At 43.4% G+C, this 15,534-nt stretch overlaps 1 protein-coding gene across 7 annotated transcripts in view; it reads left to right on the forward strand.

Annotated features, from left to right (window-relative positions):
- Positions 1 to 15,534, forward strand: part of pros (prospero) — a 72,304-nt gene that overhangs the window by 37,486 nt on the left and 19,284 nt on the right. For 4 of the 7 annotated variants that reach the window (XM_068301698.1, XM_068301699.1, XM_068301700.1 and 1 more), the window contains exons 3-6: positions 2,611 to 2,655; positions 3,838 to 9,844; positions 10,515 to 10,700; positions 15,204 to 15,348. In XM_068301698.1, the coding sequence (XP_068157799.1) occupies positions 4,800 to 9,844; positions 10,515 to 10,700; positions 15,204 to 15,348 (5,376 nt within the window). In that variant the 5' untranslated portion in view covers positions 2,611 to 2,655; positions 3,838 to 4,799. The remainder of the gene's footprint in view (positions 1 to 2,610; positions 2,656 to 3,837; positions 9,845 to 10,514; positions 10,701 to 15,203; positions 15,349 to 15,534) is intronic. The other 3 variants (XM_068301703.1, XM_068301704.1, XM_068301702.1) reach the window with 3 other exon arrangements.

A 15,534-nucleotide genomic window follows, 5' to 3' on the forward strand; every position in this document is an offset into this window, starting at 1 on the left:
AAGTGCTTATAGCCAAAGCAACAACAACAGAATAACAGGATCCAATACAAAGTATGTAAGGGTCTGTGTGTGGTGAAGAAGATTGTCAATGAAAGTACCTTAAAAAATACCCTCTAATCGGGACAAGTAAAATTTAAAACAATCTGAAATTATTCCCAAAATTCATCGTTTACATTGTGTACTATCTAGCCTACGAAACTTTACGTGCTATCGACAATATTTATCCATTAGATGTTCATAGAATTCATTTACAATCGAAATTTAGGTCAGGATTCACTCTGACCTAATATACCCTTTCTTTCAATTTCATTTAAACTAGATTTCGACTTTGTCAATAGAGATATAGTGCATCTATATCCGTATGTACTTTGCCTTGTAACCAAAAACTTTGCCATGCTCCACTTGAAAGTAGTCACATGAATTGTCGTATCTATAGAACGCCATATGGTGCTGAATTGTATCGATAAAAGTATTTCCATGTATCAACTAATATATGTATATCTTATCAGGCACTTTGCTGAGGCTTAGTCCTACAAGCAGTAAAGGAGGAAATTTCGTTTTATTTCATACGAATCCATGATGATAATTGTCTAAAGCAAATTGCATACATGTCTCCGTCATAATACTTAGTTTCGCTTTATTGTCCTGTCTCTTTGTTTTTTGGCAAGAAAATGTTTCAGGCAAAACTTTTCGCATAAACATTAAAATCTTTTGCTCTGCACATTTTCTTTTAGCATAATTTCTAGCTTCAGCAGCAGAAAGTTGTGCCAATTCTTATGGAAAACGATTGCCAGAAAAGTTTTCCTTTAGCCATAAAATGTATATGCTTCATTTTAATGTTTGTTTTCGAGCAGGATTAAGTTAAAGACAAGACATGTTAAAGAAAGGTGTTTTACATTTCATTTAAATGTATTAAAGGTACATTTATATATCTTGCAATCAGGTAAAAATCTCTATCTCTCTCTCTCTCTCCTGCTTTTTACTAAGTGTGTGTATGTGTGTGTGTGTGTTTTATGTGGATGGCAATGTCAACTACCACCAAAAGACGCCTCTTTTTGGTTCCGTCTGCTTGGGTCTCTCCTTTTTTGTCTCCCCCTTGGCACGATCGTCAGCCTGTGAGCACGCGCATTGAGGCGCATAGTGCAGGCAGACGGGAGTAGGAAGTCGGAAGTTGAAAAGTCCAGGTGTTCAACTGGCACAAGCTATAGCACGTTCTCCCCTCTGTAATCAGCTGTTGGCCCCTGTCGGATCTCTTACTCTCAACTGTTTGAGATGCTCGCAGATCTTTGGGGGTGGATTTTCGCAATTTGGTTTCGCCAGTTGCTGAGATTCCGCATCTTGTTGCTATTATTATTTCCCCTTGTCCCATCAGAAAGGCAGCAGTCAAAATTCTAATCTATACACAAAAATCTCTAAAAAGTACATCCATACTAATGTAAAAAGCCTAATTGTCAAAGAGCGGTCATCATATTGGGTTTCATAAACTATACTTTTGTTTTTTAACGGATTTCAAAGTCACTTGACCATAACGCATTTGCCAGTCGCAGACCTGGCAGGCGCAGGCCTCGGCCCAAGCCAAGTGTCGCCAGACAAGCTGCGCTGGCGTTGAGGCTATGGTTTGATGGTACGTTCGAATGTACATACACCCAAAGCATATTTTAATGATGACACCCGTCTACAACAACAGCAACAACTCGAACTCGAGCTCGAACACATGGCTGGTGGTGCCACACTTCGTTCGTCATTTGTATGTATGAGTACATTACCGTGTTCCGCGATCTGTGAAGGCACATTCCAAAGCACACTTTGAGATACATTTGCCTTGTCCCTCCATCCATCCATCTAACCAACCATCCATCCCCCTTTTGCCAACCCCACACCCTCACTGCGTGTGCGCCTGTGTATGGGAGTGTGTGTGTGCATGCAAAGTACATGCTCGTTTTTATACCAACTCGAAACTGAAAAATGTGTTAAGGTCGTAATTATCTGCGCTGTCGTTTTGTAGGTGGAAGTTTGCCTCAACTTTCTTTTGATCCTTTTCTTGTCCCTCTACCTTTTATCAATGTATTCTATTTTATTCCTTTCTACAAAATAGGTAATACCACCATATGTTCTTTTCGTCGAGGGGTTGCAAAAGGAACCACCTATTGATAGCTCGCTTAGACAAATATTACTTAAGTCCATTGAACTTGTGAGTTAGCCAACTGTCTAGTTTTCTAATAGACTTCAAAATTCAGAAGAATAAGAAAATTCTTCAATTAAAAATCTAAAACTAAAATACATTGTTATATGTAAGTGTGTTTGTGTCTAATGTGTATGGGTAATTTAAGTGGGACAAAAGTATTTAGAATTTTTCTTGTGGTATACATAGATAGAAACATCATAGAAATTGATCATGAATTTTGACCGAACAATAACAAAATTCGCCTTTTTGACAACTATGGAAATCAATTTAAAATATATAACATAAAACTTTTTGAAAATCGGGTCAAACGTGAGATGAAACAGTTTTCTCTTGCACCTTTTTATTATTCTGGGAATCTATTAATTATGAAATCCTTTATTTATTGGCACTTTATTTAACTAAATTTTATTAACTTTTCTTTGCAGGAAGATCTATGATGGACGACAGAGAAAAATAACGCTTTGTTTGTGGTAAAAATTCATCAACTAATATGCATATAAATTTACCTATGGCAGTGATATCCTATGTACTTACTATAGAATAACACAGGAATTTCTACCTTCTGTTTGTAACTTTTTATAACTTCCCGAGTTATAGGGGTGGTTGGCTCAGTTTCTCCTACCCATTTCGGTTCCTATTTCCATTCCCATTGCCCTTGCCAGTTCCCTTTCAGTTTGTTCTTGCAAGCTGCAACGCTTACTTCCTATACTTATCCAAGTACAGTTTCTCAAAAAGGAATGAATATGTGAAGTATATCAAAAAATAGGGGTTGGGTGGCTGCTGACTACATATGTATGTACATATATGGCCAGTAACTGAGTGAGAGAATGTATACAGACTTACTTTAATTTCATTGACATTGACTTGGGCCTACGGGCGGGCATCGGGCAAGGGCCAACTGCATTCCAATGCAATTGACAGAGGATCGGCTGCGACTTTACTTTCATGAGGGGAGGATTCTGTTTTGTTTGATTTCTGGTTCTTGGAAATTAAATACATAAGGGAGAGAGAGAGAAAAATAAAGACGCCCCATTTAGGCCTAGTCATTTAGTGTTGACGCATTTGCCGAGCTCCAAAGTTCTCTTATTGATTATTTTGTAGTGCTTACGCATTTATTTGATGGCCATATGCAAAGAATATGTATCAGGTTGTGTATATGTGAGCAGCAGAAAGTAAGTCAAATTTGTTTATCAGCAAAAAAAAAAAAAAAAATACTTATCTATGGATGTGGCTCGAGCCACAAGAAGGGGGCGGTTCGGGGCTTATAGGGTTAGATTGGCAGTCAGAAAGCTCAAGTGGAGAAATTAGATAAAAACCTGTATCATTGTGTAATGGGGTGGGAATATGCTGAATTAAGGACATCATCAGACAGACTTTACGTACGAGAGACCGACCAACCAACCCAACCCGCCCCCCAATTTCCTTTCAAAGGTCAGCTCATGGAAGCCACCCCCAAACCGAGCACCAATCAAGTGGCCACCCAAACCAAAAGCTTTTGGCCTGCCACTTTTACTTTCCATTTAAGGCACTCTCTCCCCATTAACCACCACCCACCATCTGCCGTGTCCAACCACTAGAGTTTTCCCCTTTTCTTTCAGCAATGTTCTAGCATCTATTTGAATTGCTTTGACTTCATCTTTCATATATTTCAGAAATACTTTTTGAACTCAAGCAAGGATTATTAAACGAAAACCAAACCAAACAAAAAACGGAAGAGAAAAAAATAAGAAACAAACAAAAAAACGACAACAAAAATCGACAAAAACAAAAAGAAAAACGAACCAAATTTCATTCGCAAGTTCTTGAGAACAACAACAAACATAAGAAAAGAACGAAATTATATGCTTAAAACACTTTTCGAGAATTCTATCAAAGCAAAAGGAAACGATAACAACAACAACTGGATCAGAAAGACCAAAACGCAAACAACACGAAAACGAAAAATCAAATTTAAATAAAATTAAATGCAAAGGACATTCGCATGTGTGTGGTGGTGGAAAGAAAATTCAAAACAAAATTCACAATTAGAAAACGGAGAAAAAAACGTAGAAAACGTAAACGCAAAATCAAAGGTGCCAGCAGCAATACCAACGACAACAACTACAACCGCCGACAATTGTCAGCATCGAAACAAATTTTGAACTGCAACATTTCGACAAACAAGTTGAGCGAAAGCAAAATTTCAACGTTTGGCGCACTAAACACAAGGACCCGAGAAAGCGGCGCAGGATACGGCGCAAAGTTTTGAAGCAACACAAGGCACACACATCGATAAAAACCTATACCCATATATCTATCTATCTATCTTTATATAAATATAAATACAGATACATACATATATATTAACCCGGATTTGTCAAAAAGAAACTGAATAACTTAAACTTGAAACTTACGCACACGACGACCACTGCGACTACGGCGAATTGATAAAGAGGAGAAAGCAGTGAAACACAGTCGCGTAGTCAACCAGCCAATCCCAAGAAGCAGGAGAAGTGAAGGCACAGACCGACAGACAACTAGGCAGATAGCCAGACATTAAAAGAGAGAGAGTGTGTGTGTGTGTGAGTGAGCGGAGAGGCGAGAACGCGTCGCTGCTGCTGTTTGGCATCATCTTATGATGTCATCAGAGGAGTACGACGGCGACTGTTTTGGTTTGTATAACGATGAGAACGATGTGTTGCTAAAGGAGGAAGAGACAACAGCAACGGCAACGGCAACGGCGACTAAGCAGCAACCACCGCAGGCCGCACTCCAGGCAAGCAACGGACATACAACACCAACAAAGGGCGACGACGCGGCGAATTGCGGCGACACGAACGCCAGCGAAGCGGAGAAAGAGAAACGAAGCAGCAGCGACTACGACGACGACGACAATAACTCGGACGACTCCGACGACGTCGTTGTTGTACTCGAAGGCTGCAGCAACAACAGTAAGTCAGCAGCGGTAACAACCACGACGGCAACGGCAAACAGTTGCAGTGGGAGTCGCAATCGCAGCCGCAGCCATCGTAGTGCTCGCCAAAGTCGGCAAATCAGTCAGTCAACGGCCGTCGGTAAGACAACAACGTGCGCGGCTAATAAAAAGTCCTCAAGTAGCGCAGTAAGGAATAGCGTTAACGTAAACGTAAGCGTAAATAGCGTGAATAGTGCGCCAAGTGTTAATAAATTGAATCGTCGTGCGCGTCAGCGATCCTTAAGCAATACCGACAACAACAATCAGCAATCGATTATAGTAAATAGCAACAATAGCAGTGTTGGCAGCAATAGCAACGGCTCAACAACGGCAACCGCTGCTGCCTTCATGAGTAGCGCTGCTGCGGCTGCTGCGGGTGCCGCAACAACAGCTACAACAGCAGCAACACTAACAGTGTCCAATTCAAACTCAAACTCTCAGCACCAGCAGCAACAGCAACAGCCAGCAAGTGCAAGTGCAACAGTAACTGCAACATCGCCTAGCAACTCGCCCAGCTCGAGCTCCGCCTCGTCTCTATTAACAGCAGCCTTTGGCAATCTCTTTGGCGGCTCCTCGGCCAAAATGCTCAACGAATTATTTGGCCGACAAATGAAACAGGCCCAGGATGCGACCAGTGGCTTGCCTCAATCACTGGACAATGCCATGCTGGCTGCAGCCATGGAAACGGCCACTAGTGCCGAACTGCTCAGTGCAGCAGGATTGGTGAATAGCCTAAATTCCAGCAAGCTTCAGTTGCACCAGCAGCAGCACAACAACAACAATAATAATAATAACAACAATACGCCAATTAGCAATGGTACAAATGCCTCAATCTCGCCAGGATCAGCGCACAGTTCCAGTCACTCACAGGTCTCACCGAAGGCTAGCAGTCGTCGGGTATCGGCGTGTAGTGATCGCTCGCTGGAAGCGGCTGGCGCAGATGTGGCAGGAGGATCACCACCACGAGCGGCCTCAGTTAGTTCGTTAAATGGCGGTGCCTCTGGCAATGGGGAGCAACTGCAGCACGACTTGGTGGCCCATCATATGCTACGAAATATTCTTCAAGGAAAGAAGGAGTTAATGCAACTTGATCAGGAGTTGCGTACTGCCATGCAACAGCAACAGCAGCAGGAGAAACAACAGCAGCAAGAGCAATTGCATTCGAAACTCAATCACAATAACAATAATAACAACAACAACAGTGCGGCAGCCACCAATAATAACAACAATATGGAAAGCATAAACCTAATCGATGACACCGAAATGGCGGACATCAAAATCAAAAGTGAGCCACAAACTACAGCCCCACCCCAGTCATCGCCACACGACAGCATACACAGTAGTCACAGTGGCCACAGTGGTGGTAGCCACAGTAGTAGTTTGGCCAGTGATGGCAGTCTACGGCGTAAATCGTCCGATTCCTTAGACTCTAGTGCCAATCGGGATGATGAAGAAGAGGTTGCAGCAGCAGCAGCAGCTGTAGCCGGAAATGTTCAGGCCAGAGAAAGTGAATCGATTATACCTCACCACCCAGATGAAGAAATGCCCACCAAAAAGGAGACGGTGGACGACATGCTGGACGAGGTGGAATTACTGGGCTTGCATGGTTCACGTGGCTCCGATCTGGATTCTCTGGCCTCTCCCAGTCACTCGGACATGATGCTGCTTGATAATAGCAAGGACGATGTCCTGGATGATGACGACGACGACGACTGTGTTGAGCAGAAGCGCGAAAGCCTTAGTGGTTCTAGTGGCTGCCTGAAAAAGCCGGGCATGGATCTAAAACGGGCCCGCGTCGAACACATAGTGTCGGGTATGCGATGCAGTCCCTCGGCGGCTGTCCAGGCTGGCCAACTCCAGGTAAATGGTTGCAAGAAACGCAAACTGTATCAGCCGCAACAGCATGCCATGGAGCGTTATGTTGCCGCAGCGGCTGGCCTCAATTTCGGCCTGAATTTGCAGAGCATGATGCTAGATCAGGATGACAGTCAGTCTAATGAGCTGGAGTCACCCCAAATTCAACAAAAGCGTGTAGAAAAGAATGCTCTTAAGTCGCAATTGAGATCGATGCAAGAGCAATTGGCCGAGATGCAACAAAAGTATGTCCAGCTGTGCACACGCATGGAACAGGAATCCGAGTGCCAGGAACTTGACAATGACCAGGAGCAAGACAATGACAGTTTGGAACAACAGCCAGAGTTATCGCCTTCGCCCACGCTAACCGGTGGCGATATCAGTCCAACGCCCAAAGAGCCTGGCCAAGAGCCGGAGAGGGCCAGTTCAAGCTCACCCACTTTGAAGCCAAAAGCCACGCTTAGCGAGAGCAGCGATGGGGCCGCACCGGCCACACAAATGCTCTCACAAATGATGAGTAAAATGATGTCCAATAAGCTGCACAATCACAATCCTCTGATGGGTCATCCGGCTTTGCCTCAGGGTTTTCCTCCGCTGCTTCAGCACATGGGCGATATGTCGCATGCGGCTGTTTCCATGTATCAGCAGTTCTTTTTTGAGCAGGAGGCACGCATGGCCAAAGAGGCGGCCGAGCAACAGCAACAACAACAACAGCAACAGCAGCAACAGCAACAAGCCCAGCAGCAACAACAACAACAGGCCCAACATCAGCAACAGCAGCAGCAGCAACAACAAGAGCAACAACGTCGATTCGAACAGGAGCAACAAGAACAACGTCGCAAGGAAGAGCAACAACAACAATTGCAACGCCAGCAACAACATTTGCAACAACTGCAACAGCAGCAGCAGCAACTCGAACAACAGCAGCAACAACATGTGACTCCATCTCGCAGTCAGATGCATCATCCGGCACCGGCACGCCTACCCACGCGTCTGGGAGGAGCTGCCCATAGTGCACTCAAGTCGGAGCTGTCCGAGAAATTCCAAATGCTGCGCAGCAGCAATAATAGCTCTATGATGCGCATGTCCGGCACCGACCTAGAGGGACTGGCCGATGTGCTTAAATCGGAAATCACCACCTCCCTGTCGGCACTAGTGGACACCATTGTCACACGATTTGTGCATCAACGGCGACTCTTTAGCAAGCAAGCGGATTCGGTGACGGCAGCAGCAGAGCAGCTCAACAAGGATTTGTTATTGGCTTCCCAGATACTCGACCGGAAATCGCCCCGTACCAAAGTAGCCGATCGCAGCGGACACAGCGGCAATACTGGCATCCAGAACGGTCCCACGCCGGCAACACAATCAGGTAATAATGGTTCACTACTCCTAGCTAATAGTCAAATGCCCTCCCAACCGCCTTCGGGCAACAATCTTGCCGGTAATGCGAACAATGTGCAACAACAGCAGCAACAACAGCAACAAAATGCACAGCAGCAACATCCATCATCGGTACAGCAGCCGCAACATCAGCCAAGTGTTCCCCAGCCAGCGCCACCTCCACATCCCTTGGCTATGGCCAATTGCCAGCAATTGATTGCTGCCCCGCGACTCAATGGCAATCAGTTATCGTTTGCTTCACCAGCGGCTGCTGCAGCCGCTGCCATGGGTCTGCAAATGCATCATGCAGCCGCTGCAGCGGCTATGTCCGCGCAGCAGCAGCAACAGCATCAGCAGCAACAGCAGCAACAACAACAACAGCAATCTCAGCAACAGTCGGGCGAGCCTGGCTCGAACTCTAACCCCCAACTGGCTGGCAGCAACCAAACAAATCCAACTAACAATAGTTTAAGTACTCTTAATATTCCACCTCCTCACATTCGTCCTTCGCCCACAGCGGCAGCCATGTTTCAGGCGCCCAAGACGCCTCAGGGTATGAATCCAGTGGCCGCAGCAGCGCTCTACAACTCAATGACTGGTCCCTTCTGTCTGCCTCCTGATCAGCAACAGCAGCAACAGCAACAACAACAGCAGCAGCAACAGCAACAACAACAGCAGCAGCAGCAACAACAACAGAGCGCCCAACAGACGCAACAGCAATTGGAACAAAATGAGGCCCTTAGCCTGGTGGTGACACCGAAAAAGAAGCGTCATAAGGTCACCGACACAAGGATCACGCCACGAACCGTTAGCCGTATCCTGGCCCAAGATGGCGTTGTCGCACCCGCTGGCCAACAGCAGCAGCAGCAGCAGCAACAACAACAGCAGCAGCAGCAACAACAACAACAGCAGCAACAACCGGCCAATGGCAGCAATGCCACACCCGCCCAAAGTCCAACCGGCCGTGGCCAGGCTGCACCCGGGTCATATCATCCACAACCGCCACCACCACCACCACCCATGATGCCAGTGTCCTTGCCCACCTCGGTGGCCATACCAAATCCGTCGCTACACGAATCCAAAGTCTTTTCGCCATACAGTCCGTTCTTCAATCCGCATGCGGCCGCAGCCGGATCGCATGGCGGTCAACCCACAGCCGCCCAGATGCACCAGCACCACCATCAAATGCAACTCTCGTCGAGTCCGCCCGGCAGTTTGGGTGCCCTGATGGATTCCCGGGACTCGCCACCACTACCACATCCGCCATCGATGCTACATCCTGCCCTGCTGGCTGCCGCCCATCACGGTGGCTCACCCGACTACAAGACCTGCCTGCGAGCCGTTATGGATGCCCAGGACCGTCAGTCCGAGTGCAACTCGGCTGACATGACGTTCGATGGCATGCAACCTACTATATCCTTTTTCAAACAACAACAAGAGTTAGAACTACAAGAGCAACAACTTATGGTCAAGTGAGTTTCCATCTAGTCCAAAGTGTGAAGGTGAAAGAGCAGTTAGAGCAAAAGTAAGAACACCCTCTCAGTTCCAATCCCAGTTTCAGTCCCAATCCCAGTCACTGGGGGTGCTTAACCTCGCTTACAAAACGAAACCAATCAAGTGTCTTCTTCATTTTATTTATTTCCCCAACTAAATTCTTTTATAAAATGTAATCAAAACCTTATTTATTGCACTGCAATCATTACCTCCCTCCCTCCCTTCTCTCAGACGCTGAAGTCATCGCCATCGTCATCAACATCGTCTCGGTCTCGACTGCCTCTTGGCGGCTTGAGTTGCATTTCGCAATAGAGCGCAATGGAAAAAAAGGCACAAAAAATCAATGATGAACAAGCCAATCCAAGAGCAGCAATTGCCTGCATTCAGGCCACTTTTCCCCTTTTCCTGCCTTCCACTTCTACTTCTTCGTTTTCAATCAGTGGGCCCTGCAATGCCACCCACCACCCTTAGACATTCATTATTGGCACTTAGAGAATCTGTTTCGTTCGCCCTTCTGGTTCTTGCCTCCTCTGTCTGCTCTTTCACACGAACCTTTTTCTTTCCTTTTTTTGTTCCGATGGATATTTGGAAACGACTATTGACTATGTTGTGATATAGCTTATATATATATATATGTACATTTTATAGCAAACATTGCATATCCTTGACTCCTTTGCACTCTTCTACATTGACACCGATGCACCTGCGCAAGGCCAAACTGATGTTCTTCTGGGTGCGATATCCCAGCTCGGCGGTACTTAAGATGTACTTCCCGGATATAAAATTCAATAAGAATAATACAGCACAATTGGTGAAATGGTTCTCGAATTTCCGGTAAGCAAAAATATTCATATATATATTTCTCAAATACATCTCTCTCCCTTTCTATAATATATATATATATGTAGCATTTACTAAAATAACTTTAAAACAGCATTCATTTTTATTAATTGAGTTTCGATTTATCGTTTAATTTGTTTGGCATTTTGGTTTAGTTTTCAATTTTGTATTCAAATCATTATAATTATTATTATTGTTATTTCACAAGGCGCAAAACAAAAACAGAATTTTGATATTGATTGCCAAACGTAATTATTTGCCACCTGTCGAAATCCTCTTGACTTGCACTCAAGAAATTCAGCCAACTGACACTGCTTACATGCAACACCCACCAGACCCACCCACCACCGAGCCCCCACTATCAAAATGTTGGCTGTCATATGCCAAATATATGGCGACTGTAACTGTCAGTTGTCTAAGTTGCGCAAGAAATAGCCAAAAAAGCGACAGCTGGAGTGTGGAATGTAATATGAAGTAAAGTGAGGTAGGCCCGCATACACACAGTATATACTCAGTCTCGGTCTCAGTCTCTCTGTATTGCCTACCACCAAGTATTCACTGTGATTTTCTAACCCGCCAAAAATCACATCTGCCCTGCCCGAACTCAATCCAACCCAACCCAACGAAAAAAGAAAAATACAATAAAAGCAAGAAAGAAAGAGAATCGCACACACACAATAGTTCACCTGGATTTTAGTTGCAATCTGCTTTTCACCCCTCTGGCTTAGCAGCGGTGGCAGCTGTCCTTGCCCCGTCCTTGTTCTTGCCTCGTGTTTGTCTAAGACATGCGCTCAACGTCTTAAGAAAAACGATGTCTTTACCTGCGCACGGCAGCGGCACGTTCGGAGGGTCTTAACACAGGGGATTTATTTCATTTGTTGGGAATTTCCATGCAGCAGTAGCTTTTGTTTACGATTTCTTAGGGTTGCACACACACAAACACACACACACTGCAAAAAAGGGGTTGGACGAATGAATGGGGAAAAAAAGGTCTTCTTATGTGGTTCCTTGGGAATCTTCTTGCGACTTCTTCGACTTTTTACTTCTCTGAGGTTAAAATGGGTGGGAATATTTTCTTTGATTTTTACTATTCATATTTTCTTATCTTAATGTAGGGGTAGCAAAAAGTAACGGTTTTTTTCTTTTTGTGTTTTTAAATTGTATGTTTTGAAGTGTTTAAAAGTGACTTGACCCCGCCTATCATTTAACTTATGAAAATACATACTTTTAGCATTAATATTCTTTTATACTCGCTTAGCCACAAGTTAACATTATGAGTTTCACACACACACATACACACATTTACCACTTTCTACACTTGTCTACTCCATCTTGTCGGTTCTAATAACATGTTTGCCTTGAAGTGGCCACTTAAGAAAAGCCCCCAACAACATGAGCATAATAATGATGATGCTGATGAGCATGAGAAAACGGATGAGAAGGATGATGTTGATGAGATGCCACTTCATATGTGAAGTGTGAAAATAGCGTGGAAGAAAAGTTCCTCAGAGTTTTTGCATATTAAAAAAGTGCTGCATACTTAAGTGGGCGCCAGTCATAGTCATTTCATTTCTTTAACTGTATGAGTGTGTCTGTGTGCGCATATGTGTTGGCTAATTAACAAAAGTGCCTTTTGTTGGAGGTCTTGAAGCAGGGCACTTATATAATTGCATTATCTGCACAAATACTGAAAAGAAAGTAAACCATAGGACATTCACACACACAATCACTCTCATATGTGAGTCAGGCTAATTAGTTTGTTTCTTTGGCTGCTTTTTCAATGGCAGCTACTTGAGAGTTGCAGTTGGGGCCATAATGGCATCAGCTGCAGGACCCTAGCTCAGTTGAACTCAGTAACAGGCAGGTAAAGGCGCTCAAGGATATACCATTCACTCATTCCGCCTCCACTCCCTCGCATACACACACACAAACACATCTCACGCTGTTCTTTTTTTTCTCTTCTTGTTGTTATTTTTTGTTGTATGCGTTTTTTGTTTTATTCATCAAGCTTTTCTTTTTGAGGTTAAGTGTCCTTATAGAGCGTAAAAAAAGATCTTGCTGACAAACCACAAATACAAATACGTATATATATACAAAAAGAGACACACCTTCAACCACACACTCACCCACACACCACTCACACACACATACACACACACACACCTACAGTTACAGACATATATTTCCTGTATATATATAGACGTATATGACTTATACAGATGCTTATAACTAAAGTGTTGCCAATTACTTCATTTAATGTATGAGGTAGAGATGTCTGCATATGTGTGGGTGAGTATGTGTGAGCTTATTAATAAAAAAAAGAAAATAAAAAAGAAAGCAGCAAAACAAGAAGTAAAAGAACATTTTCAATGCAATTTTTATATTTATACATATATATAAAGGTATATATATATAAATTTATCTCATTATATATGTATATACATAAATATATATGTATATATTATATACAAAACAAAAACTGAATGACACTTCTGAAGAAAGCGCTGAGAAAGAAGAAGTAGACACTCTGCACAACGCACACTCACACATACACACACACACAGTCACATAAACTCACACCCACGTAAGGGGCACTTCAAAAGGCCGCACGCTTGCCCCCGGCTCCGTCATCCAACCTCCATGCCTGCCCGCCTTTCCAGCCGCTCTCCCTGCCTGGCTGAGAGTTTTCACAAGATGAAGCCTTCGGCCTCCGATCTCATATATAGTGTACGCCAAATAAATAGGCTGCACAAATTTTCATATAAACTAATTAGTTGCAACTGCAACAGTTGCACTTCCGACGCCAAGCCTCGACGCCAACAGTTTTGTATTATCTAAATTAAGTGGCGCATTGCATATATGAAAACATACTTATGAGGGATTTAGCTAGAGCTTCCTTCCTTTTCCTGCCACACACCCACCACATGCATATCTGTGTGTGTGTGTGTGTGAGTCGCCTCAAGCTTGTGGCAGCCACAAAGCTAATTGCATTTAAAATATAAAACAAAACCCAACGAAACCACCTCGCCTAAATATTGTGTATTGTGTGGTGTCAAAACACTTATCAAAACCACAGTCAGTCAACGCCTAATAACTGGGCTCTAACACACACACACACACACAGAAACCACTCATATACTAACAGAGCTTAGGGCCTAGAACAAAAAAAACTGTCATACGATAACAACAACACCAACAAGAATCCAATGACTTGCCATCTTCTATCCACACCGCACGCCGACCGTTTGAAAAGAACGCAAACGCATCTCTCAATTGTAGGAGCAGCCCATCTCCATTTATATATGTACATCTATGGAGCTCCCTTTCGGTATCCCTCTGTCCTGTTCAAGTGCGCGTGCCGCCTCCGGGGAGCTTGACAGCAAGAGGAGAGACTGACAGCAAAAGATTTCTTTTTGTTTCCTCTCTTCCTTTTTTTAATAATTTCCCTTCTTTTTTGCTATTTGCACATTCTGCGGTTATTGTTTGGAAAAATCAACATCATGAGCGCAACATGAGAAATGCATTTGGAAGCTTCTGCTTTAGCTGCTACTGGGAAATCTTGAAATTAGCACGATTATCGGAGCGTTGTCAAGTGGCGGGAATGGGTGGAATAGAAAGTGGCAGAAGGGATGCGAAAGGAGGTAACGAAGGTTGCGATGACAGCGGGAGTGGGCGGGGAGGGGTCCAACAATTAGTGCGCCCCACACACAATGAAGTCTCAGTCTGGGAAAAAGACACAAGCAATCACTTATAATACTTACAGGCAGGCTCCAACCCCCAGAACCAAACGCAACCCACCTACCTACACACCCACACACCCACACACACACACAAATCACTTGACTAAACAAGGCGACGCTGAAGCCCATTGCACTTGCTAATTAAATCCCCAACCACAAGAAGACGCTTGCTTTTGCTGCCGCTGTTGCATTTGCTGCACATTTGAGACTTATTAAAAATTCCTTTCACACATAGACACACACACAGAAGCTAGGGAAAAGTTGAAGGGGGCGCCTAAGAGTAAGCTCTGAATTATTAATAATGTCATATTCCCATATAATGCATTAAGCCTATTGAAAAAAAAAATAAAACAAGGAAAAGCCAAGACCAAAAAGTAGGAGTATGAAGAAAACAAGGATTAACTAAGCGTTTGAATGAACGAGAAAGCGTGAGACAGTGAGCATGAGTGAGTGAGAAGGAAACAGCAAGTCATATATTTCCTTTTGGTGTGCATGATAAGCTTTTTAGTTGCATTTATGTTTACCAGCTGTTGAATTCGATAGCCTAAATTTTTGATTTAATCCCTTTGTTAAAGTTGGCTTTTGTTTTGGGCCTTTAATTTATTTGAATTGATCTTTGGTTTCGTTCTCAATTAATAAATTTGAATGCTGAACACAAAAAAAAAAAAAACAAAACAAAAAATAAATAAATAAACAAAATAGCTATTTAGTGTATACTGACCAAAACCAAACATATTCCTCATCTACGCATCTGCAGAGAATTCTACTACATACAAATGGAGAAATATGCACGACAAGCGGTCACTGAAGGTATCAAGACACCCGATGATCTGTTGATTGCTGGAGATAGTGAATTGTATCGCGTGCTCAATTTGCACTACAATCGCAACAATCATATTGAGGTATGCCCAAAAATCCAAATACACCAACAAAAAACTCTACAAACAAATAACAAACACATACACACACTCTAATAATACAAATGAAATTGCAGACCAAAGAAATCTATATATTTTTCCATTTTTGCATTATATTGTTTACTGATTTTTTTTTTGAGGTTCAAAAAATAATTAATTAATATTAAACTT

This window comes from Drosophila tropicalis, unplaced genomic scaffold (genome assembly GCF_018151085.1).
Source record: "Drosophila tropicalis isolate 14030-0801.00 unplaced genomic scaffold, ASM1815108v1 contig_878, whole genome shotgun sequence".
Taxonomy (NCBI): domain Eukaryota; kingdom Metazoa; phylum Arthropoda; class Insecta; order Diptera; family Drosophilidae; genus Drosophila; species Drosophila tropicalis.